Genomic DNA, 23,972 nt, shown 5'->3' with positions numbered 1-23,972 from the left:
CACCCGACTGATGGCGACGGTGCATTGAACGTCTTGTCTGTGCCATCAGCACCGTAGCTCGCCCTCAATGCCATTTGGCGTAAAGTACACAAGGTGATAACCGTGCGGCAACGGTGTTCCGGTAGGGGGTGCGGAGATTGAGACGTCAAGGTCTCGTGCCAGTTGTCGGCGGCCAAGCGTCAGACTCAGCTTTTGCAGCTGATTTCCATCGACTACCTGTCGGCGCGCGACGGTTGTGTCCGCAAAGCTTTCGAGTAGACGCAAAGCTGCTTCAGAGGCCGTTTTCTGCATGAGACGATGTGTCATCGACGATTGGAAGCGGGGCATTCCATACGCGGCCGAAGGCGAGATGCGTCGGGCCATGCGCGCAGCAAAAGTGCATGATGAAAATGAGAAGCCTACAGTGAGAGGCCTAGAGTCATGCATCAAAGCTGTCGTCAAGTCTCGACGAAGTTGTTCGCCTTTCCCTTGCCTTAAGCACTGTTAGAGGCTGCTCGAGGAGCTGCAGAGTCGGGTAAGGTTGCTGACTGCTCGGCTACTTGATCAGAGGGCCAAATAGCCGATATGGATCAAGCGCCCCTCAACGAACCGCATTCAAAGGGCCCAGCCGAGAGCATGTCCCAGCGCCCTTCCAAACCCACATCAAAAGAATGAAAGCCCCAACGTACAAACTCGGTTTTTACAGCGATCTTTCAAGAAATGTAAGACCCTCGGCCTGCATGAAATCATCCGACTGCAAAAACAGACCGATGTCCGCTAGCGAATGATCACCATCCCAGCCGTTAAGCAGGGCGAAGTAGGGGTCCTCGTAAGATTCGTGGGGGCGAACCTGCGCCAGGTTGTCGGGGCCTGCATCAGAGGTTGGAGCCCTGACACCTGAGTCTGCCGTGTCGATATCAGAGGCTACTTGGTTGGCAGCATCAACAATCGTCGAACTATGAAGAGAGGTCTCGTGTTGATCACCGTGAAGCCTCTTGGCGATCGATTCATCGAGATACTGGAGGAACAGGTCGAGCACGTTGATGTTAATCCTCCAGTATTTCTGTATCTCTTTGAGACCAAGGAGGCACATTTGAGCGCGTGTCTCAGCTATCCGTCGCGAGACGTTGGCTCCCCTTCTAATACAGATGACGTGTATGCACAAGGCTGCAAAGACGCTCGTGATCCTATGTGCTTGGTCAGTAAGTCTATGACTTAGAATGGGAGATGGATGTACAAGTGCATCTGGCCATAGCGAAGCGTCCCCTGAGAAAGCATATCTTCGGCAATGCGACTTATGCGGCAGGCGGCGGTGACCGCGATTTTGCTGCCTAGTTCTGGCGCCACGGAACGCAGGAAGTCGTCTCTGTGGATCAGAATTTTCAAATGACTGCAAAGAACGTAAGTAGTTTTGGACGAGGTACCTTGACACTACCAAAAAACGTACTTGTAAGATAAGTGGAGGAGAGAGGCCCACACCGACGTCCCTCCATCGTCGGCGTCCTCTCTCACATCCTCCGGTAAGCTTTTCTTCCAGGCTTCTAGAGACGTGTCCAGGCTTTTCACCTGTTCGGATGTGGACGGGAGCTTCCCAGGCACATAGTGCAAGTCGATAATCCGGCCAACTAAATGAGGTCATGTATCAGCCTTTCCGTCTGCCGGTGGACGCAGGGGATGCTCACGTAGCCTTGCGATTTCGACCATTTTGGTAGCGTATACAACATGCTCAGCGGTATAGACACCAAGGCTTAACGTCTCTGGTGTAATCTGTTCAGACTCAAGGTCCGTCGGACTCAAGGGCTCAATGTCACAGTCCTCATCTCGTATCCTGCTCGGTAGTCCCAGAGAAACTGCAGACTGCCGTTCTCGAACCTGTACAAGTCAGCAAGGATGGTCAGAGAAGTAACGGCCATGACACTGACGTAGATAGACCACCATAGCCTCCTTCTCAGACGTGACCTTTTCACGTCTCTAGTGGAGAATTTTGTCCTGTGCCATGTCAGATGAAACGCCCCCAGGTGTCGCGATGTTGAACTCACAAACGATGGTAGCCGTATGACTCGGCCAGGCTAATGACGACTCCAAGCCAGTACCGTACATCCCTCACATCCGACGGCCCACCCCGCCAGAAGCTGAGGAGAAAGAGGGACTGTAAAAGGGTAATCTCGTCCTTCTCCCAATCGGCGTGAAACAGCAGTCGGGCTCGTGTGTACAGGAGTGATTTGGCTTCGGATCTGTCCTTGAAGCCCATCATAGCGATAGTTTCATCGCCACAATATGTAGCACCAATGAACAAGACAGCTTGGAGCAGCATCGGTGAAACTACCGATTTCGAGACCTGCTGCGCGAAATCCGCATGGTCGAGAACAGGGAAGCACGGATGGAACCAGGTAAAGTACGCCTCGAGGGCTGGCAGGTAGGTTTTGGGGTCGGGAAAGGTGAGTGCCCCTTCATCTCGTAGGTAGCGGGTCGTACCAGCACTCAGGTGGGCGATGCTCGCAGGCGATGCCCCGCCAGTCTGCGACTGAGGAGTCGAGGGCGTGGGAAAGACGAAGCGGGTTTTCTGGCCATGTTCGCGGCCTTGCGTCGAGCGCTCGCCGTTTGCCTGAGTTCGGCCCGGCACCAGTGTGAGGAAATTTGATTCGCCAAAGAACAGATTGCCCGGCGTCGAGGTGGACGATGGGGATTTGAACGATGGACGATTCGCATTCTCGTCACCCAAGTCTGTGCCAGGACCTGGCGCTGGGTCTGCAGCCAAACTGTCGTCACGTCTTGACGGTGATGCGGGATCTAGACTCGCGGCATGACTGTGTGAAAGGGTGGTGGATTGTGGGCTATGGGCAACAGACGCTGGTTCAGCTTCTGCTTCAGAAGCCTGGCCGCCGGAGCCCGTGTGCTTATTCTGGCGCGTCTTCTTACGAGGATATCTGCGAATGATCAGGTCTTGCTTCTAGAGACTGGCGTAACAGTCTTACCTGCCCCGCTTGGACGGTAAGACTTCGCACTTGGTGCCGGCAATCTCACAGTTGGAGCAGGGATAGATCTCGGTGACGTTACAGCGCACTCGCCTCGAATTGCACACCCGACAAGCATGTTTCGCACGAGACTTCTTGTCATAGGCATGTGAGCCAGTCCCAGTCGGATCCATGGTCGCACACCGAACAGATGATGCTCACCATGAGTGGGCGATTGGTGCACGTGAGGGAGGGTGGTCGACAAGAAGATGGCGGTCTTGAATATGTGCAGTGTAATATTCAGAGTAGTGTGACGCAGCGCTTTTCTTGGAAGGAATGCACTGTGGCTTGACTTGGGCTTGGGCCTTCCACCCTTGGATGTGACACTGTGCGAAGACTGTAAGGGCTCTCTCCCCTCATCCCATATGCAGGCAGGCACCTTCGACGACTTCATGCCCGCCTAGCAACTTCTCAGACGTCGCCTTCCAAGTCGCAATCCCTCTGATTGTCAAGATCACGCCTTCGAGCCTCCATTACCAAGACGTCCCAGCACCTGATTCTCATTTGTTCACGTATCAACAGCCGCATCCCTCAATAGCTGCGTGGCAGCTCAAGCACCTTCTCGCTGATAAAGTTGAGAATCATCTCTCGACTGACGGGTGCGATCCTGGGCACCATGCACTCCCGCAACCATCTCTCAACGTCATATTCCATCGCATAGCCCATCCCGCCATGTGCCAGGACGGCCCGTTCGCATGCCGCAAATGCTGCCTCTGCCGCCAGGTACTTGGCGCTGTTTGCTGCGATGCCCAATTCGTGAGCCTGGATCGACGAATCCGTCTTGCTGCTGGCATCGTAGAGGCGAGCTGCATGGTACGTCGCCAGCTTTGCCGCCTCCAGCTGCATGTATGCATCCGCCAGCGGATGAGCCACCCCTTGATTCATACCGATCGGGCGGCCGAACACCACCCGCTCGCGAGCATACGTCGCCGCCCTCGTCAGCGCCGCGTAGCCTAACCCGAGAGCCTCGCCCGCCAGCAGGCACCGCTCAGCATTCATCCCATGCAATATCATCTTGAATCCATTGCCCTCCTCACCTATGAGCGCGTCGGCCGGGATCTGGTAGTTGTCGAAGAACACTTCGTTGGCATCGACTGCCCGTCCACCCATCTTCTTGATCCTGCGCATGTCGAGGCCCTTGGCTTCTCTGTCAATGTCGATGGAGAAGAGCGAAAGAGCCTGTGGCCCTGTGCGTGCGAGGAGGATCATCTTGGACGCCACCTGCGCACATGTGATCCAGATCTTTTGCCCCGACACGCTATACGACCCGTCATCGAGCCTGTTCGCCGTCGTCGTCAGGCTCTTCGTGTCGAGGCCCGCGTTGGGCTCCGTCACGCCAAAGCACACGCGCCACTTGCCCGACACGATGTTGGGAATAGCCGTCTCGAGCTGCTGCTGCGAGCCGAACCTCGCCAGCGGCTGCGTCGCGTACACGTTGGCGTGGATAGACTGCGCCCCCGCCATGCCGGCGCCGGACTCGCTAATCGTCTGCATCATCATGGTCGCTTCGGAGATGCCGAGGCCTGAGCCACCGAGAGACTCTGGTAAGGCGATGCCCAGCCAGCCGCCCTTGGCCAGCGCGGCGTGGAATTCTTTCGGGTCCGTCTCCGTCTGGTCGCGCTCCTGCCAGTACGTGTTTGGAAACTCGGCGCAGATCTGTCCAACGGCCTCGCGAACCATGAGCTGGTTCTCTGTGAAGCCTGCCATGCCCATGATTTTTCTAGCGTTGGACGTTGAGAAGTGACACGATAACAGCCTTGGGGCCCATGGCGATGGCGATATCTTGAGTGATGAAAGAGCCGATGGCTGACGCACGCGCCAGAGCCGATGAGCAAGCCGTCGCGACATCTCTGCTAGGCCAACAAAACTCAAAAGCTGAAGAACAATCAATGTAAGCTTTTCGCTGGTGCTTGTTGATAAATAGGAAATCAATGTATGCTAAGCGCCAAGGCAACAGATGGTCAATGAATTGCACGGCTCGCCCACCACAATGGTCCTGCACCCTTGACGTCAAGCGTCATGGTGGCATTATGAAGCCAAGCGCACAGTGCGTGCCGGCGGGGAAGCCATATAGCCGATAACCGCCACAGCTCACGAGCATATAACCGAAGCCACCACCTGTAGCACATTGGAACGGGGCTCACCCGTCATCGCACACCCCCTTCTACGAATACACATCGACTTATGTCTCTCGCATCATCCAAAGTCGCCGTCACACTGCAGCTTCATATGGTCATCCCTCAGACTACGGGCCAGAAAGGCTCCGAGTTCGCCTCGCACTCTGTCCCCTTTTCTGGGAGCGTTCCATCCTGGAAATACTCAAAAACATATCTTTCTGTGCATGTAGACGGAGCGGCGAGGAAAGTATGCTTCATCATTTCCAGTCAGCAAGCTCGTGGAAGTGGAGCATGAAACAACAGGACTTACGCCATAGGAGTTCTGCTGCAGAACGACGGACCCAGGAAACCCAGCCGCGTTGGTATGCGCACTGACAATGGGGGTGATGGGGTCAGCTACGTTGTTGATGAACAGCACAGGATGCTTCGTCTCGGCCTTGAAGTCTCCTGCACACAGTCAGTCTACCAACAGCCTTCGGGATACGGTCACAGCTCTACCATTGTAGCTGTAGTTGGGCTCCGTGGTGCGGCCGACACAGCGCAGGATGTTGTCCAGATTGGCAGCCCCAACCGAAGGACTCCAGTCCATCAGATCTCGTGCATTCTGCACAAACTCCTCGAGAGTGTGGTTGCTTCCCTGTGGCCGATCAGCGCAGCGCATGAAGGGATACGCGTCGGGCGTGCTGGGTGTCATGCCCTCCAAAGGCTCGAACGGCGACACAGGCGCCTCGCACGACTCCGCCGGCGCCTGGGGGGTGGGGTGATAGAATGCGTAAAAGGGTCTCCCATCGCCACGCTCCAGGGCAGCGAGAATCTTCGCAAAGTACGGCCATCCGTAGTATGGTTGGTAAAGGGCCTCGCGAAGGTGCATCTTCAGCTTTGCATACGTGATGAGCTCCGGCACCGCTGGCCCGGTGCATCTGTTGGGCTTCACGACAACGGGCTCCCTCCTCAGCGTCTCGAACAGGGTATGGAACCTGTTCTCAATCGCTGCCGGCGACTCGTCAAAGAACTCGCATCGTTCCGATCCCGCCTTGTGGCAGTAGGAATAGAAAGCGTTCATGACATCCTCGGCCGAATCGAGAAACTGCCGCTCCCCGCCCCGGAACCACTCCAGGTAACTGGCGTTGGCGTCGCTGAGGATGCGCTCCACGCGGTTGGGAAACATGGCGGCGAAGACGCCGCCAATGATCGTGCCGTAGCTGAAGCCCCAGAACTTGAGGTCAGGAAACGCCGGGTCCCCCTTGTTGACAATCTCGAGCATATCGCGGGCGACATAGGCCGTACCCGAGTTCTGGGCGAGGCCCGTCTTCTGTACCTGCCGCTCGCACAGGGAGGAGTAGGCCTTGGCTCGGGCGTACAGGAGGGGGCCGAGGCTCAGGGACCTGTCCGCGTCGATTGTGCCTGGGTCCTGGGCGTCCCAGGTCACCTTGTCTGAAGGGTGGTCGAAGCACTGGTAGCGGGGAGTCGACGCGCCAACTGTTCTTGTCAGTGTGGACTCGCTGAGGTTTCGAGTCGAATTTTGGACTGACCGCCACGGGGGTCGAATGAGATGAGATCCTGGTCCGAGATCTCAGTTGCGTTCCGTGACGAGACGGTCAAGGGGCTTACATGGTTATTACCAACAACGCTCTGCATATACTTGCCATAGAGTCGCAGCACGTAATTACCAGATCCTCCGGCACCCTAACGAATCAGGGTCAGGCTCTCTCCAGTATGAGCTGACAACATGAGGAACTTGCACCAGGGTTCATAATGACAGGCCCGCGATAGTTGGTCTTGTTCACAGCGGGCAGTCGGGTGATCGCCAGAACTACCCGTCGGTCATCGTTAGGATCGGACCAGTCCATCGGCACCTGGGAGCCGTTAGACGGACAGAGGCATTCGTAAAAGGGCGCTCCCTCACTTACATCGAGACGAGCACAGTCGAGTCGGCCCTCGCATTGTCCAGCGCAGTCGAAACACTTGTGCCACTCTAGCTCCCTGCTGGGGTAAATCTGCCGCGTAGTCAATTCGCCGTGAAAGAGTGAGGCCTGGCGGCAGATGATCACGGCAGACTCACTCCGGCCCAACTCCAATCGGTTGCCTCAACGATCTGCCCAGACACAACATTCAGGATGGACAAAGCTGTGAGGGCAGCCCCCATCGCAAGCAGCATCATAATCAGTCGGACAGGAAGTGAGGTAGGTCGGTACCTATCCGAGTTGAAATGTCTATGGCCTCCCCCGCATTCTCTTTATACCTTGCATTGATGGTTTCCCCCTCCTTTGCGCCCTCGTAGAACTTTGACGGGAAGATTGACTGAGCGAACCCCGGAATCTCGACCAACTGACAGGGGATCTGCGGGCATCGCCCCCCGCCTTTTGACGGGCTATGCAAGAACGGTTGCTATCAGACATGCTGATAGCCTATAGATAGGCTTGTCGCAGTACAAGGGTGTAAGACCCCGGAGATCAGTGTCACAACTTGGTGGCCAGTTCTCCGGGAAGTATCATTGCCAAGCTTCTGTGCTCGCGATGCGCACCCAAGGAACAGCCAGGTACTGGAGCGGCAACGGGCCAGGTCTACAAGTGACTGCAGCTCAATGAGCTGTCTCGATACACGGGGCCATTCCCATCGATTCAGGCTCCGCAGTAGGCTAGACCGAAGAAGGGAAAAGTGTCATCAAGGTGGGTCGGCGTCAGGCCATCGCTATAAGGCCCCAGCGCTTGCTCAGGTATGATCGGCGCTCCGGATTGTGAAGCCAGCATTCAGCTTTCTGGCAGCTACCTATGCAATGAAGCATCTCCAATAAAATTGGGGTTATTTAGACTGACGCCCATAGCCGGCTGAGGTTTTGAGCTTGTTGAATATGGCCTGTGCCCCATGTATCTGTGTGAACGCATGACGTATTCCGCATACAAAGTCACTCCAGTCTTCACACGAGATACTCCCCACCTCACAAGTCTAGCACGTCTGCCCACATGGTACCCATTCCGGAAAGCCTCACAAGCTAACATACCCCAACGTGCACTAAGATTGCCGTTCTATAAAGCCCGGTGACATCCACTGCAAAGTAAGTTCTTCATCGCCCTCTTCCTTACTATCTTACGCTGTTAATCTTGAACCATGGAGTCGTTCGGAGAAATTGTTGAATCACTTCGTCATCCCCAGGAAGGGGTCAAACAGCCACTTCCTCGAGTCACACTTGGAGCTATAAATCGGGATGGTAACATGCCGCAGTGTGCATCCGCCATGCGACCCAGGCTGATCTGGTTGGCGTGTTAGGTTCGCTCCGTTATTCTCAGGCATTCGGAGAGGAGGTCGACGACATTACAGAGACGGATGCCGTACACCTTATCGCCTCGGCTACGAAGCTCGTGACTACCGTTGCTGTACTGCAATGTGTAGAGAAAGGACTGTTGGACCTCGATGCAGATGTTTCAAAAATCTTACCGGAGTGGGAAAACCCTCAGATTCTTACAGGTTTCGATGAAAATGACGGACCCTTGCTCAGGCCTTCTGAGAAGGCTATCACCCTGCGGCAAGTCATTCGCCCGAACGCCATGGCATCACAAAATATACTAACCATAGGTTGATTTTCAAGACACCTCCTGACTCACTCGAGCGGCATGACGTATACGTTCATGGAGCCCCTCTTGACGCGTTACGCCCAGCTCCCAACCGTGGAGCCTCGGAACCCGCACTCGGTTGTATGTGGACAAAAGAAAGTGTGTAAATATAGCCATTGACTGTGGGATGTAGAAGGGAAAGTTCTTCACATTTCTGGTGTTCGAGCCGGGCAGCCGCTGGATATATTCCCCAGGCGTAGACTGGGCAGGCCTTATGGTAGGACTGATTGTCTCTGCAGGTTGTTGTCGAAAGCTAACGAGCGTGTTGCGAAGGTCGAACGAGTGACTTCCATGAGACTGGGTGACTACATGAAGCGTCATATTTTTGACCCCGTCTCCGCCAAAGACATCACCTTCCACATGGAAACTCGCGGAGACTTGCAACCTCGATTGGTGAATCAGTGGGAGCGACATGGCGAAACCCTCCGGAGGCCAAAAGAGCCCTTGTGGCCGGCACAAATCAACGAGGATCTCGGCGGCGGAGGGTTATATGCCACAGCGAGCGCGCTACTCAACATCTACCAGGGCATCCTGAACGGGAAACTTCTCCATCCAGTGACCGTCGAGACTATGTTTCAGCCGCAGCTGGAAAGCGTCGATGGACTCGAAAGTCGAGAAGGCTATTCGTCATCCTACCTCAACGCAGTTTTCAACACCGTCCCTGACAATGTCTCTGTGAACTTTGGACTCGGAGGCCTCCTTAATCTTGATGCCATTCCGAATCGACGAGCAGCTCATTCCTTGACATGGTCTGGGATGCCGAATTGCTATTGGGTAAGTCTGCCTACATGTAAAACCCGATAAATATCTGACTGACTGGCCGTATGGCAGTGGGTCGATCTCGAGAACGGCGTGGCTGGTGTTTACCTTTCGCAACTGGTTCCGACTGGAGATGAACAGGCCGTAAAGCTGTTGGCCAAGTTTGAAGAGTTCGTCTACGCAAGCCTTGATGATATGAAGCACCAGTAAGCATACCGGATGCTTGAATTTCGCTCGCAGATAGAGATGGTCCCAAGACCTTTCAGCCAACTCTTAGAGACACTTGGAACGATCAATTGCGTTCGTTTCCGAAGGAAATAAACGCGGTGAAGCTCTTCTCAGATATGCTAGGCTCTGACCGGGGTTCAACTTATGTTCTTCAGGCATGCTTTGCCACTGATGCCATTCAGCGGAGGTTATGCATCGTTATCACCGCCGAAATTGTGATTTGGACCTGAAGAGGGCATGGAAGTACATGGCGAAAGGAACGCCATGATTTCTGATGCATAACAGATTTCGGGATTAGGAAAAGGATTTCTAGATGCTCTACATACAAAGCATCCACGTTAGCTGGGATGAGTTCCTTGACAAACCCGTAATTACCTAAGCTCGGGATATTCATACCCTTCCGCGGCAGGAACCTACCTACCGACGTGAGAGGAAGCTCTAAGGGGCTATGAGCAGGGCTGAAGATGTGTGAAAGCGTAAGTCACCTTCTGTTCAGCTCAGAAGGCCGCCAGTTAAACATATTTTCACTTCGTACTATCGGTTTCCCTGCCCACTGAAGTCTTGTAATTCTTCTTACTGTGGTCAGAATTGATCTTCAAGTCGGCTCAACAATTGATAGGCGCACTTCTACATGTCATATACAACGATTCAAGCTTTAAAAGGCTCTCTCAAGCTTCCTAGCACCCTCATCCCTACTTCAGCCCCGGTACGCAATGATCCTAGCCACTGCCGCTTCTGCGGCAACCATGACGATGGCCTGGGTGTTTCCAGTGGGAAGGTCGGGGTGAATGCTTGCGTCTGTGACAAACTGCGGATTATGAGCATACAAGCAAACAAATCTGATCAATAAGATAAGGCACTCACAAGATTGTCCACGCCGTACACCTTGGTGTTCGTGTCGACGACTGCCTTGCCACCCTTGCGACCGTCGTCGGATCCCATGCGCGCCGTACCAGTGTAGTGGTTGCCACTCCTCAGCGTGTTCAAGATGGCAGTGGTGTTTGTGTTGGTACGAAGAGAGAATCCCGACGTGGGGGCAGAAATGGCGTCGACCATGCTCTGCACAAAATCGGTGGCTGACTTCCTGTCGGCATCCGTCTGCAGGTACGCAGACTGCTCGAAGACTCCAGTGCCGTTGTTCAGGAGGCCAAAGACACCAGTCGACGTAAGACCATGGGTCATGTAGCTAGTGATAGCGACAGTGCCGTTGCCGGAGGCGGCACAAGAGCCCTGGAAGTAGCGGGTGATTCCATCACTACCGACGCTCGACGTGAAGAAAATCAGGCGGTGGCGGCCCTGGGACAGCACGCCAGAGCCGCTACCCTCGTAAAGCTGAATGCTAGCGGTATCGGAACCATTTACAACGCTAGCAAGATCAAGCGCGCCCCAGTTGCCGTTGGTTTGGGCCGTGATAGCGAAGATGGGGTGGTCTTTCAAGTTCTGGCCAACAGGAAGTTTGATCCAGTCTTTCTTGGACGGGACTTTGACGCCAGACTTCTTCGCGGCCTCGATCTGCTTGGTTGGACCGATGCCCGAATGGAAGAGAATCCTGGGCGTGGACAAGGCGCCAGCAGCAAGAACCACCCTGCCGTTGGAGGCGAGACCGATAGTCTCGATCTTGCCGTTGCTCTCAACCTCTACGCCAGTTACGCGGCTTCCCTTGCGGATGAGACGGCTGACCTTGACGCCGAGTCGGAGCGTAAAGTTGTCGTACTCAAGCGCCTTGGGAAGGTAGGTGCGGACGGGGCCGGCGCGCTTGGAGTCTTTGATATTCCACGAGGGGTAGCTGTACGCCTTGTGCTTCTTGTCAGGTTCTTCGATCATATCAACAGACTTCCAGCCGAGGTTGTTGAGGAAGTTAGACATGGTCGAGTAGAGACCCTGGTCATAGCGCTGACCATCTCCAGACGGGAGCGTGCTACCGGGGTTACGTTCGTAGAGCCTGGCGGCAGCAGGCGCGACGTTGGGCCACTTCCAGCCGCGAGGCCAATTTTCAAAGTCGTGTGCAGGAGGGTGCACAAAGACGAGAAAGTTGATGGATGTGCCACCACCGAGGACGCAGGCCGCGGACCCAGGGGTGTCCTCACACATGTACCCGGGAGGAATGACGGGGGCCAGGGCGGGGACGTCGACGGCGGTGATAGTATCGTTCCATACGAGCGAGTTCGTAGCTCCAGTCTCGACAGTCGGTCCTTGGCCGCGCTCGAGTAGAAGGACCTTCTTATTGGTCTCTGCCAGACGCTCGGCGGTAATGATACCAGCAGGACCACCACCGACGACAATGTAGTCATACTTGTCTTGGCTTGGTCGGGCGGCCGCCTCACCGACGAGGCTAAGGGCGAGGCCGACCACAATAGATGGGAAGTGCATGTTTAACGGACTGTCTGAGTGTGCGTGTGTGAGAAAGAGAGACCCCTACACAACCAAGATTCTTGCGTCACTCCAACGAGCCGAGCAGACCGAGCCATCTTATACAAGTGCAGACTCTCAATCCAGTTGAGTCAAGGCTTCCGCGACGCTATCCCACAAACTGAAATCCAATTAAGCTCGCTCGGCACATTTACCATCTGATAATCATTACTCCGCCCGTCAGTTTTGCTCGCGCGCGGCATTAGACTCGCTTCTGTAAGCACCCCAGTTAGCTCGCGTGGCTGAGCTGGGTGGCAATTGGCTCTTAACCCTTAGATAATTCTTTTAAATCATGTTGAGTCTGGCCTATGTGGGCTTCAGTCCGATTTCTTGGTCGAGGACCAGGGATTCGGGGCAGTACAGTCAATCCACTGACTCGGCGTTGCCGTCATGCGTGGGGCGTGCCCAGCGACACGCATTCGCTCGGACTTGTAGCCGACGGCATGACGTCGGAGTTTGGCGTCTTGGGAGGCCGGCGTTCGGCTGTCAAGGAGGAGAGAGAGGTTATTCCCATTTGGGCAAGGCTGGCCGAAGTCGTGTAATGAGGCCTGTTTCAAATCGATAGGGTCATTTTCTGCACAAACAATCAATTTGGCTTCGTCGGCGTGGTCAACATTGATCTAGTATCAAATCACGCAGACAATAACAGAGCAGGGTCTGAAGCTGCCAAAGCTTGAGAGGCTGGTTTCTGTTGGGGGTCAAGGGTCTGAGAAAGGTGTAGTTGCATTAGGAAGCTATTCTGTAGGCAGGAGGGTGCCTGGAACTAAGCTATAGGAGCTGCCAGGGCACAGGCCACCTAGCAACAGGTGAATAGCACTGAGTGAATGCTCTGGAAGCCCCAGGTGAATACCGCCAACAGTTTCTACATACTCCTCAGCCAAGCTCAAGTGACGGACGATACTGAATAATAGTCAATGGTCAACGAGACTGTGAAATGCTTTAATCCAGTCGTTTGAATCTTCATGCACACCAAAGCAAAGCTACAGCAGAATTACAGCAAAGCAGGCAGTTGCAGCTCCGGGTGCACAGTTCAGTCTGACTACAACACAGGATTTCTAAGCGGCCCAATATCACAGCACTTGGTCGCAGGATATAGGGATTAAGAGGAACGTATACGCCTGAGTGCGCGTGAAGTAGCATTCTGTTGGTGCGGAGTCGAAGTCGATTCGACATCGTTAGAGATGGCATGCGTTCGGCTTGACTCATGATTAGGACTTAAGATAGGGAATTGTCTGGAAAAAAGAGTGACGGCGAAGGCTTGAAATGATGACTGGTTACGTGCGTTGAGAGCTCAAGCATGATCTGAATGCAGCGGTAAGCTATGCCAATCGCTCCTCCACCCATCTTCCAGAACACCAGGTTCCAGCAGTCTTTCGGGGGTTTCGTTCTGCGTTCTCTCGTCTCGCGAGCGATGTGGCCACAATGAACGATAAACCGGCTTGAGCTCACATTGGTCCTCTGCGAAGTTTTCGTCGTCCATTTCCGCATTTGCCAAGCGTTCATCTCTACCTAGCTCCTGTGCGATGAGCTCGTCTTGGTGAGTGTCGCGTGGATCCTAGTTGAGCAGCCACGAGAGGCCAATGTGTAAAAAGTACTTGTCGAAGACCACGCTGTCCCTTCCACAGAATTCTTGCCATCCAGCTACATTAAGCTGAAGGTATTGTAAGGACGGGCGGGATGACATATCTCTCGCTCCGATGGTGTGAAATATGGACCGAGCAAGCTTCTCGTCCATGGCCGCATTAATGAATGCGTCTCGCAAATGACCAACACGGTACGGCGTAAGGCACGAAAGCTCTCGAGATTCGAATTCGTTGTAAGAGGGCGGCACCGGCAAGCCATGTGTAGGAACCCACACCATGAGAAGCAAAGAAAGGCGTCTCAAACGTCCAAGTCGGCCCAGGGCGGTGTACATAGCGTCTCCCTGTGACCGCCAAATTGGCAGTGCCAGTTCTTCGATTAAGGGGCAGAGTTCCGCCAGTTGCTTCACATCCTTTTGCAGTAGGGCGCCGCTGGTGCCTCTCCGACATTGGGAGGTGAGTCGTAGGACTTTGAGACTCGGACCGAGAAGAGCAGTTGGCGATGAGGAGCAATAGTCCCAGCCGTCAAGTTGAAGGACAGTCAGTCCTTGGCGAACGATCTTCTGCACAAATGGGCTTGTGGCGCTCGAGTCCACTGGGGGTTCGCCATCCTGGGATTGGCCTTTAGCTGGCCACATGCTCAGCATGAATGCGGTCAGGGCTGGGAAAGAGTTTTTCAAGTCTAGATCCCAAAGCGCTCTGGTAGGGATGGTCATCTCCAGCCTGAGCGCCCGCAGCACCGAAAGTCAGTGTTCCTTGACGAGTCCAGCAAGAGCTGCGACATGCATGACCCGTCTCCAGTCAGATCTGTCAGCTGCAGATATTGCAGGGAGCCCATGGAACCCGGCGTCAGTTTTGTCGACTCTGTTACACGTCGGATGATCTTATCACGAGGCAGAAAGAAGTAATCTGGTTGGGACTGACTGTCTCGAAAGTCCTCGTCGCATGGGAGGCGCGCCTGCTTCACACCAGGTGCCAGCCCAGATACGGCAGCCACGGCGGCTTCAATCTCACGCAGGTCTACATCTGTAGTGACATGCGGCTCAGTTCCATGATGAGATCCAAAGCGAATTTTCTGCGCGCATTGAATGCTGTACAGATTCGGCGAGGTGACGAGCTTATACTCGTGGTCGTCAAGGAACGGGGCGTACAGGCTTCGCAGACGGAAAGTACTCATTCGTAGCTTGCATCCCGGAAGCTTGCGATGGATGAGGTCTAACAGGCAGGGTGGAATCTGGTGGCGTCTTCTTCATGGTGTACTGGTAAGTCGGGGGCAAGGGCCAGTACCGTGGTTACAACTTGTGATCTAAAACCCTGAGCATCAATAACCCAGATATCTGCACATGGGAAAAAGACCCGCTCACGTTGACGTGGAAGGATTATCCTGGAGACCCAATCATGCCTCCGGGTACGATTCAAGGGGTTACTCTCTTTTAAGATAGCACTTACTCGAAGCGCACGTTGACATGTGGCAAGTATAAAGATGCCACGTGCGAGAACTTGACAGGATCGTTCGGTAGTCCTACACAGACCGGCAAGTGTAGTAGTGCGAGCTGGGGATCTATCATGGTTTGCCACTGGTTCAATTATTGAGATTCGGATGTGAATAAAAGATGACAAAGGCATAGATTATATTCATAACGACATTAACTTATTAAATGACTATTGACAAGGGTCAAATTGATTTGGCTTAAGCTAGATCGCTGCCTCTACGTCAAAAAAGCATCCTTCATCGGTCGTGAACGACTATCATACTAGGCCTTTAATATTCGACAGGCATTGATGCCTGCTCCTTTCCCCGCTATAATCCAGACGAAGCAGACTGTACATCATGGTGGCTTACTGTTGTTGAAGACATTTCTGCATCAAGAGCTTTACACATCTGCCTGACGCATCCGAGTATGACGTGTTTCGAAATGTACCGTCATGGTGGGTATCAAAGGCCTCCTTTGGTCAGAACTTGGAGAGTACAAGCCGTTTCCCCACAGCCTACTCCAGAAATTAGGCTGAGTAGCACCAGCCCGAGCTTTTGAGGGAATCACTTCAATCTGGTCATCAATTTGGCCGGGGGATGGAAAGGGAAAGGGCGCCGAATAGCCAAGCCTTCGGACGATCCGGACAATGCATAATGTCACCATAACTTACTATTGTTCTACGCGACTTTCGCACTTTTCCTCGTAGTGTAAAACGCCCTGGCTCGTTTTATTGAACCGAGTCGGCATGGTGTAAAGGGGTGTCACATGAGTCAGGCCACTGATGAAGGATGGGCATGCAACACTGATGATTGCTGACAGCCGTGTATCACGGAAATAAGTCACCCAGACGCGAAGGGTGCGTAAGGACACTTCTCTTTGTGATCATCTCCCTTGACACAATCACAATCAGACTTTGATGATTCATGCTACAAACAGTGCTCATGAAATTCCTGAGCCACTCTGAATCGATCCATGCGAGTTTGGCAGACTTGACGATTGTTATCAAATGAAGACAAAGCATCGTTGTGGAAGGGGACTTGGAAATCAACATCAGGCAAAACATCAGTGAACTGCATTCTCTTCACTTTACTATAATCATCTACCAAACACGATTCTCATCGCCTTCGCCATCATGGATGCTACAAATCTTCGATACGATGTGGAATACAAACAAATGCTGGACTCGATGCCCGCCGGACCGCAGCATCCTCTGGAAACTATAGGCGAAGTCCGGACCTTCTTTGAGAATCTTTACGGGTCGAGCTTCGCTGCCATGCCGGTGGCTGAAGACATCAAGTTTACAAGTAATGAAGTTCCTACTTACGACGGTGCCGATATCAAAGTGTACAAAGTTTCAAGCGACAAAACCGCCTCTGCCTCGGGCCCTCAACCTGCTGTGCTCTACTTTCATGGCGGAGGCATGATGTGTGGTTGCACGAACATCTTGAAGCCCCTCATTGCGCATTACGTCTCACAATCGGGGGTCACGTTCTATTCTGTCGACTATCGCCTCGCGCCCGAGCACCCTGCTCCTGCTGCCATAGAAGATGCATACGCGGCCCTCAAGTTCTTAGTTGATCACGACGCAGAGTACAACATCGACGCCGCTCGCATCTGTCTCATGGGAGATTCAGCTGGCGGCCTTGTCGCGACGGGTTGCGCAATGATGGCGCGCGATAGGGACCTGGAACCACGGGTTGCTATGCACCTCCTAGTGTATCCCATGTTGGATGACCGTACAACGCTATCAGAGGATGACCCGTTGTGGCCATTCCTGAGCTACAAGCCATTCTTCAACACTAGATCTTGGAAGGCCTATCTGAAAGATGGAGTGGTGTCCGGGCATAGCGTGCCTGCGCGCCAACAAGATTTGGGTGGGATGCCGCGAACCTACATTGAGGTAGGAAGCCTGGACCTGTTCCTAGGGGAGAATCTTACTTATGCGTCGAGACTGGCCAAGGCCGGGGTGGAAGTTGAGTTGCACGTTTGGCCTGGTCTTCCTCATGGCTTTGATCTGGCATTTGGGTTAAATGTCACGAAAAAGGCCCTTGAAAGTCGAATCAATGCGTTGAAGAGGTTGTAGATAGCTCTGTTCTACTGCGGCATACATCCCGTTTGGAGAAAGTAATGAGCTTTCGACCACTCAGAATCAGCTAAAAGTCAAGTTCGGATTTATCTGACTTGCACATGAGCCATCGCTTATGTGTGTCGTGGTGTAGCTCATCATCTTTGTCCGGAATGTCGCACGATGTGCGAAGATTTGAGCACCTGGCGACTCATGTCTCCTCGACGCTTCATAGTCGCCCGAGTAACCGAAATGTATTCTTTCTCGACTAACCAACGTAGAAATATTTGACCAAAGCTTTTTTTTTTTTTTTTTTTTTTTAAGCTGTGGACGAACCGAACTGTGACTGCTTATGGGTGTGATGGAAAAGATAGCATGCACGACGGCACCAAAGGCGGATACACAACCCTCGGGGCAGATCGGATTATGGAGCATGACCAAACGGGGCTTGGTAGATAGCGACTGAATCTTGACCTCCAGCACGTGCATCGATGCTAGCCTAGGTGTAGATGTCTACCCTCTCACAGGAGCTGGAACGCGGTTCGGGAATAGCCTCGCTTACCCTAGTCTCAAATCCGGGGTCGGACACAACCCTGGTGGCATTGAGCCAGCCCTCGTCAGCGTTATGTTGCATCGAGGATGAGACCCAGGGTGCCGCGTCACTGGCAGGTAGGGGTGCGGCCAGGAAGATGAGCCCTTAAAATGCGCCCTTACTGGAAAGCCGGAATCGCTGGGTAGATGGTGGCGGGATGGTAAGGCGATCTCGGAATAATCAGAGGAGAGGCCTACAAAAATGAGCATGATAGATGCGTGCTTCTACATCATATTATCGCCCTTCGCTGGAATGGCATGACAGGACGCCGTCCTTTCGAATTCACCATACTCTCGCTCGATGCGACGGTCTGCGGCAAGAGGGACAACAGAGTTCAGTCGGTGGACAGACTCCATGACTCGACCACAGGCGGCCCCCCGTCCAGCGTGTCTTGGCACAGAATAACCTGCGCGGGCCTGCCACCGTACTTGTAGCAATGAAGAAGCTCGCATCATCCGAGGCAAATTTCCACCAGCGGAAGGCCACGTTGGCTGCACAAGTCGTGGTTATGAGGCCCTGGCAAGGGCGCACAAGGCGTAAACGGCGCCAACGCCAGCGCCGTTGAAAAAGCCACCCAGACTCAGGGGGCGGGCCACCGACTGACCTGCCTAATCCACGAGGAGTCAAGTGTCGATTGGCGTAGAGGGGAAGGCCGCCAGTCTTTCGCTTGGCCGCTGAAAAAGTACAAGCCTGCTAAACGAACAAAGGACGCGCGCTCGTCTGTAACAGCGAGTTCTCCGTCCTACCGAACCGCCAGGCCCTATGGATGGACTCGTTCGCTCCTGTGCTTTCCAGAGACAAAGGCTAATTCGCTAGAGGGTCTCGTATTGTCTCTTAGGGGCTGACGGAGAGAAAGGGGACCCGTTGAGCGGGACCAGCTGGTAGGCCAGCACGTGTAGCGGCATGCCGACTCCCGCCCGCGAGAGGGGAGGGGCTCTTTAACGAAGATAAGATGGCGGTCGTGGAGCCTGTCTTCTTTGTGTTGTCCAGTAACTGGGCGCTAGTTCAGGTACAAGCCACGAACTCAGTGCAGATGGAGGAGCCCGAGGGACGCCACTCGGTGGGAGGCCAACGGCGCCGATGTGGGATTTGACACTATTGGAGCTTGAGACACGCGCTCGGCGCGGTATTGGCGGAAGAAGACGCAACGTTCGGCCTACTGGCCATGCACGGTCACCAGGTGTGTATTTTGTCTTTCAAGCACGCTGATGAATCTGGCTCTGCATGCCAATGGCCTCATGGGCTGTGTGCTGCATCTTCAGCTTGGCTCTACAGGAGACGGATGCTTAGTTCAAGGGCTCGCCGAGACATTGATCGGGGCCCAGCCTGGGGCTGTTGATGTTCGACAAGGGTGGCATCCTGGCACCAGGTGCTTCTTGGTGAACTCAAGGCGAGCAGCCAAGCAGCTAAGGAGGCAATAGGACCCGATCAACTGGTCACGCCCGCAGCTGGTGCTTTACCGAAGGTGGAGACGGACTGGTTCGGCCTTTTTGTTATGTTGCGGTGATGCAGGTTCCTCTTCTGATCGGTGATGGTTGTTGTCGTGATTCTTCAGCATTCGCACAGGTGGCGCAATGAATGGCTTTTCTCGCCGGTCTCCTTATTGGTCCTTACATAGCATCTTCCCTGATGGCGGCCACTTTTCCCCCGCCATGAAAGCGAGCAGCGAGCAATCGCCCAGCGGTCGGCTTCGCCTGTGCCGAACCAGAGATGTAACGAGCCTGCGTGGCGAGCAGGGGGTAGGGCATGGGATCGAGACAATCGGCTTGTTTGGGCCTGGTGCGAGACCCCAGGACGAGCCCGGCCACACGTGTGTCCTAATAGGGACTGGACTCAACTGCCAAGATGAACCGGACGGTGCCGCTCAACCCATTTAGCCCCGGTTCGCTCATCTGGCCCCATCTTTTCCCTTGGGCTTCTCTCCCATGCTGAGCATCAAAGAGGAAGCTCTAGCGCCGACAAAGTAGTGACTGCTCCCACATTCAGCGCCAGACCAGCGGCCAGGAACACGAACAACCTTCCGGATATAGTCGGTGCTGTGAGAGGGGCGGACGCCGCTAGCAAACCACCGAGTCCATGTGGGCGTCAGGGGGGCGTGGTTGCGATGATGATGATCGTGTCTGTAGGCATTGAGATCATCCACGCGCCACGCGCTCAACAGCTTGAAGAAGCCTTTGCCTGCTTGTATCCTTTCCTGCGCCTTGGAAAGCTCTTTCGAGGGCGAGCACCCAGCGTGGGCCGCTGTTGTATTCGTATCGAGGCACAGACACTTGTACCCGTAGCACGCCCGCCGCCTGCCGCCTCCCACATCGGACGAGGCACACCCACACCATCCAGGGGTCATCTCGTGGAACAGGGGTGGTCCCTCATGTCGGTTCGTGGTCAGACGTGTTGCGGTCCAGGCGTCCAGGTACAACGCAGCACAGCCTAATAAGATGGTGTCGCCGTAGATCCGCGTCTGGGGCGAGGCAGTGTGAGGGGATCTTCTTCTTCTAATTCTGGTCGCAGTATTCGCCCCTCATCGTCACTCGCTTTCGTCGTTTATTGACACTCACCCTCGTTTTTCGTTTGCCGTCTTTCTTCGTTTTGCTCTGGCAGGGCTTGTCACTCGTTCATACATCCCGTCGTGCCATTGCAAAGAATACTGCCCATCATGAGGCTGGCAGTTCTCCTCCTGTCGGCGGTCGTTGGCCTGGCCAGCGGCCTCGGTAGCACCGACACGATCACCTGGGGCGGCGATAACTCGAGGTCGGGGTACCAGACGTGAGTATTGGGCCACGATGGATAGAGTAGTCAACCTCGAACAAGACTGACCTAAGAAGCAACCACAACATGGACCCCGCCATCGTTGGCAGCTCGCAGTTTGACCAGATCTGGCGTACGACGCTGCCGGGCAACTATGGCGGCGACAAGGAGAAGGCCTTCTCGCAGCCGCTCGTGTACACACCGTCAACGGGCACTGCGCAGTACGTCTACTACTCGACGACACAGAACAATGTCTACAAGATCAACGCCAAGACGGGCGAGATCGTGGCCTCGCGCAACCTCGGTCTTCCCTTCCTGACGGCCGACCTCAACAACTGTCTCGATATCAACCCCCATGTCGGCATCATCTCAACAGGCGTGATCGACCCGGCTACCGATACTCTCTACCTCACGAGTAAGACATATGCCGACCAGAGCCAGCCCAACGTCGCCCAGGGCAAGCCGGCCGGACGTTATTTCATTCACGCCCTCGACGCCAACGACCTCACGGAGAGGCCCAACTTCCCCGTCGGTCTTGAGGGCATTGTTGCCCGCAACAGCCCGCAGCGCATCTTCAACGCCGGCATCTCGAATCAGAGGCCTGCCCTGCTGCATGTCGGTCAGTACATTTACGTCGGCTTCGGTTCTCACTGCGTGCAGTATGATTTTACTGGTTGGGTCATCGGGTTCGACAAGACATCGGGCAAGCTCGTGGAGCAGTTTGCTACCCAGGGCCCCGATGTTCCCGCCAACAAGAAGGGCGCCAGTATCTGGATGTCGGGCGGTGGTATTGCCTCGGACAATGCCGGATCCATCTTCTTCGCGACTGGCAACGGCTACGCTTCACAGCTGGCGACGATCCCCGTCAAGGGCTTCAACCCTCCGACGGCCCTCGAGGAGGCCGCTGTGCACATGACTATCGGCGCCGATGGCCGCCTCGACGTTGCCGACTTTTTCATGCCCTATGAGAAGCAGGAACTCGACGGCGCCGACAAGGATCTCGGCACGAGCCCTCTCGAGATTCTCCCAAGCGAGTTCTCCTGCGGCAACGTCAAGCGCATGGGCGTCGTCACTGGTAAGAGCGGCAAGACGTACTGGCTTGACCTCGACAACCTTGGCGGCTATCGCAACGGCGCCGACAGCAAGTCTGATGCTGTGCTGCAGACGTACCAGAACGAAAACTCGGTCTACGCCGGCGCTGGTGTCTACCCGCTCGAGGGCGGCTACATCTACATCAATGTCATCCAGTTCCAGTCGCACGTCTTCAAGTTCTCGTGCATCAACGGCAAGCCGAGCTTCGCCAAGGTCGCCGACTCGCCTCAGACAAACGGTTATGTCCTCGGTGTCAGCCACGGGACCGTCACGTCGCTTGACGGCCAGCCAGGAACCGGTCTCGTCTGGGTCACCGATGTTCAGACTGTTGCTGGGTCCTCGCCTCTGTCGACAATCCGTATTTATGACGCTATTCCCAAGGATGGTGCCATGGTGCTGCGCAAGTCGTTCAACGTTCCCGGTATCATGAAGTTCACCCGTGCCGTTTTCGGTGATGGTACCCTCTTTGTTGGCACGAACCAGGGCTACCTCTATGCCTTTGGCGCGCCCAATAAGTCGCCGCTCGACTGCTCGCCGGCGCCGGCCACCTTTGGCTCTGTCAACATCAACGCCAAGTCGGACGAGAAGACGATTACCTGCAAGGCTGTCATCGGTGTCAGCCTCACGGGCGTCGAACTCGACAAGTCCCAGGATTACGCCGTTTCTGGCACGCCTAACATGCCGCTGCAGCTTGCCGTCGGCCAGCAGTTCACGGTCAAGGCCACATTCACCCCTGGCAGCGTCGGCACGCTCGCTGATGACATCAAGTTCAACACGACCAACTCGGTCGCTGGGTACAGGACCACGTCGACTGTTCGCCTCAGCGGTACTGGATCCAGCGCCGACGCTCTACTTGCCGTGTCACCAAACCGCATCGTCTTCCCGACCTCTGTCGCCGGCCCCAACCCCAACGACCTCTCTGAGAGCGTCATTCTGAGCAACCAGGGTAACGCCGAGCTCACCATCACGTCGGTGCAAATTTCGACAGCCGGCGCCAGCGGTCCCTTTACGCCGTTCACAGACGCTGGGGATGTCAAGGTTTCGGCCTTTTCGGTACAGGGCGTGCCCGCTTCGATCCCCGCCAACGGCAACGCAGTTCTGACTGTCCTCTTCGACACGACCAAGGCGGGTGATTTTGCGGGCTGGGTCAAGATTGTGACCAACGGTGGCGAGCGCACCTTTTCCATCGCCGGCAGCGCAGGCGCCGCTCCTGTGGTCCTGCTCCAGTTCCAGAAGCCCGACGGCTCGGGCTGGGTTGACTACGTCGACGACAATACGCCCTTCACGTTTGGCGACGTGACGCAGAACACATACCGCTCTCTGCTCTTCCGCGTCACCAACAGTGCTGCCGCCGGCGGCGTCAAGCTCTCCCTGACCGTGTCCAAGCCGCCTGTCGGCTCCAACAGCATTGTTCGTGCCGCCAACCAGGTCGACCTCGCCGAGGGTACTCTCCTCGCGCCCGGCGAAAGCGCTACGGCCGTCATGACATGCACTGTCCCCAAGACGCAGTACAACCAGGACGCCTACAACGGCACGACGACCTGGACCATGAACACCAACGACCCTGTCTCGGGCAAGCACGTCATCCCCTTTTTCTGCAACGCCGTCACCCAACAAGCGCCGCCTCTGCTCGCTAGCGGTCAGGGCAAGTACCGCTACGTCGGCTGCTTCAAGGACAACACGCCGACCCGCCAGCTGTCGAACCAGCTCTACGGCAACGACGCCGGCGAGAACGCCATGTGCATCGCCGCCTGTGGCGCGCGTGGCTCCGTCTTCTGCGGCACCCAGTACCACCGTGAGTGCTGGGCCGGCAACCTCATCCCCAGCACCCAGGTCGCCGACGCCAACTGCAACTTTGACTGTTCTGGCGACCTGCAGCAGATTTGCGGCGGCAACGGCGTTGGTAATGGAGCCGGCGCCACGTACATCTCACTCTTTGCCGACTCGACCCAGTGGGACGGCAACCTCACGAGGCCCGACAGCGGTGGTGGCACCGTCACGCCGCCTGTCGGAGGCCCCGTCGCGAACCCCGGTGTTGGTGGCTACAAGCACATTGGGTGCTACACCGAGGCGACGCAGGGCCGCGCTCTGCCGACCGAGGGCAAGGTCACGTCCAAGACGGTTGCCAGCTGCGTTGCGGCCTGCAAGAGTCTCAACTTAAAGATGGCCGGTGTCGAATACGGCGGCGAGTGCTGGTGTGGCAATGAGCTTCGTGGAGGCTCCGTCGCTGCGCCTGCCAAGGACTGTAACATTGCCTGTGGCGGTAATGCCTTTGAGCTTTGCGGTGGTGGTTCTCGCCTCAACGT

General features: G+C 55.2%; 7 protein-coding genes across 7 annotated transcripts in view; 3 read left to right on the top strand and 4 right to left on the bottom strand.

Annotated features, from left to right (window-relative positions):
* Positions 1-679: 679 nt before the first annotated feature.
* Positions 680-3,127, bottom strand: VDBG_02990 (conserved hypothetical protein; the record flags this gene model as incomplete). Its single annotated transcript, XM_003006805.1, has 5 exons — positions 680-1,166; positions 1,427-1,482; positions 1,902-1,938; positions 2,019-2,786; positions 2,955-3,127. 5 exons carry the CDS (start codon positions 3,125-3,127, stop codon positions 680-682), a joined length of 1,521 nt encoding a protein of 506 aa, XP_003006851.1.
* A 397-nt stretch (positions 3,128-3,524) lies between these two features.
* VDBG_02989 (acyl-CoA dehydrogenase fadE12) lies at positions 3,525-4,841 on the bottom strand (the record flags this gene model as incomplete). The annotated part of the gene is made up of 1 exon (XM_003006804.1): positions 3,525-4,841. One exon carries the CDS (start codon positions 4,839-4,841, stop codon positions 3,525-3,527), a length of 1,317 nt encoding a protein of 438 aa, XP_003006850.1.
* Positions 4,842-5,567: 726 nt separating this feature from the next.
* Positions 5,568-7,268, bottom strand: VDBG_02988 (conserved hypothetical protein; the record flags this gene model as incomplete). The annotated part of the gene is made up of 5 exons (XM_003006803.1): positions 5,568-6,589; positions 6,643-6,796; positions 6,925-6,966; positions 7,021-7,107; positions 7,173-7,268. The coding sequence occupies 5 exons, from the start codon at positions 7,266-7,268 to the stop codon at positions 5,568-5,570; spliced, it is 1,401 nt and encodes a 466-aa protein (XP_003006849.1).
* Positions 7,269-8,179: 911 nt separating this feature from the next.
* VDBG_02987 (beta-lactamase) lies at positions 8,180-9,776 on the top strand (the record flags this gene model as incomplete). Its single annotated transcript, XM_003006802.1, has 6 exons — positions 8,180-8,318; positions 8,378-8,633; positions 8,697-8,802; positions 8,855-8,938; positions 8,995-9,495; positions 9,553-9,776. The coding sequence occupies 6 exons, from the start codon at positions 8,219-8,221 to the stop codon at positions 9,688-9,690; spliced, it is 1,185 nt and encodes a 394-aa protein (XP_003006848.1).
* Positions 9,777-10,405: 629 nt separating this feature from the next.
* Positions 10,406-12,078, bottom strand: VDBG_02986 (cellobiose dehydrogenase; the record flags this gene model as incomplete). The annotated part of the gene is made up of 2 exons (XM_003006801.1): positions 10,406-10,516; positions 10,573-12,078. The coding sequence occupies 2 exons, from the start codon at positions 12,076-12,078 to the stop codon at positions 10,406-10,408; spliced, it is 1,617 nt and encodes a 538-aa protein (XP_003006847.1).
* A 4,226-nt stretch (positions 12,079-16,304) lies between these two features.
* On the top strand, positions 16,305-17,255 carry VDBG_02985 (alpha/beta hydrolase fold-3 domain-containing protein; the record flags this gene model as incomplete). The annotated part of the gene is made up of 1 exon (XM_003006800.1): positions 16,305-17,255. The coding sequence occupies one exon, from the start codon at positions 16,305-16,307 to the stop codon at positions 17,253-17,255; it is 951 nt and encodes a 316-aa protein (XP_003006846.1).
* A 3,227-nt stretch (positions 17,256-20,482) lies between these two features.
* Positions 20,483-23,972, top strand: part of VDBG_02984 (conserved hypothetical protein) — a gene marked incomplete at both ends in the record, with an annotated part of 5,116 nt that continues 1,626 nt past the window's right edge. The window contains 2 exons of the mRNA XM_003006799.1: positions 20,483-20,592; positions 20,652-23,970. Coding sequence (XP_003006845.1) covers positions 20,483-20,592; positions 20,652-23,970 — 3,429 coding nt within the window. The remainder of the gene's footprint in view (positions 20,593-20,651; positions 23,971-23,972) is intronic.

Source organism: Verticillium alfalfae, genomic scaffold, assembly GCF_000150825.1.
Source record: "Verticillium alfalfae VaMs.102 supercont1.3 genomic scaffold, whole genome shotgun sequence".
In the NCBI taxonomy this organism is placed as follows: Eukaryota; Fungi; Ascomycota; class Sordariomycetes; order Glomerellales; family Plectosphaerellaceae; genus Verticillium; species Verticillium alfalfae.
The sequence above is the reverse complement of the archived record's forward strand: the minus strand, read 5'-3'. Positions and strand labels throughout refer to the sequence as shown.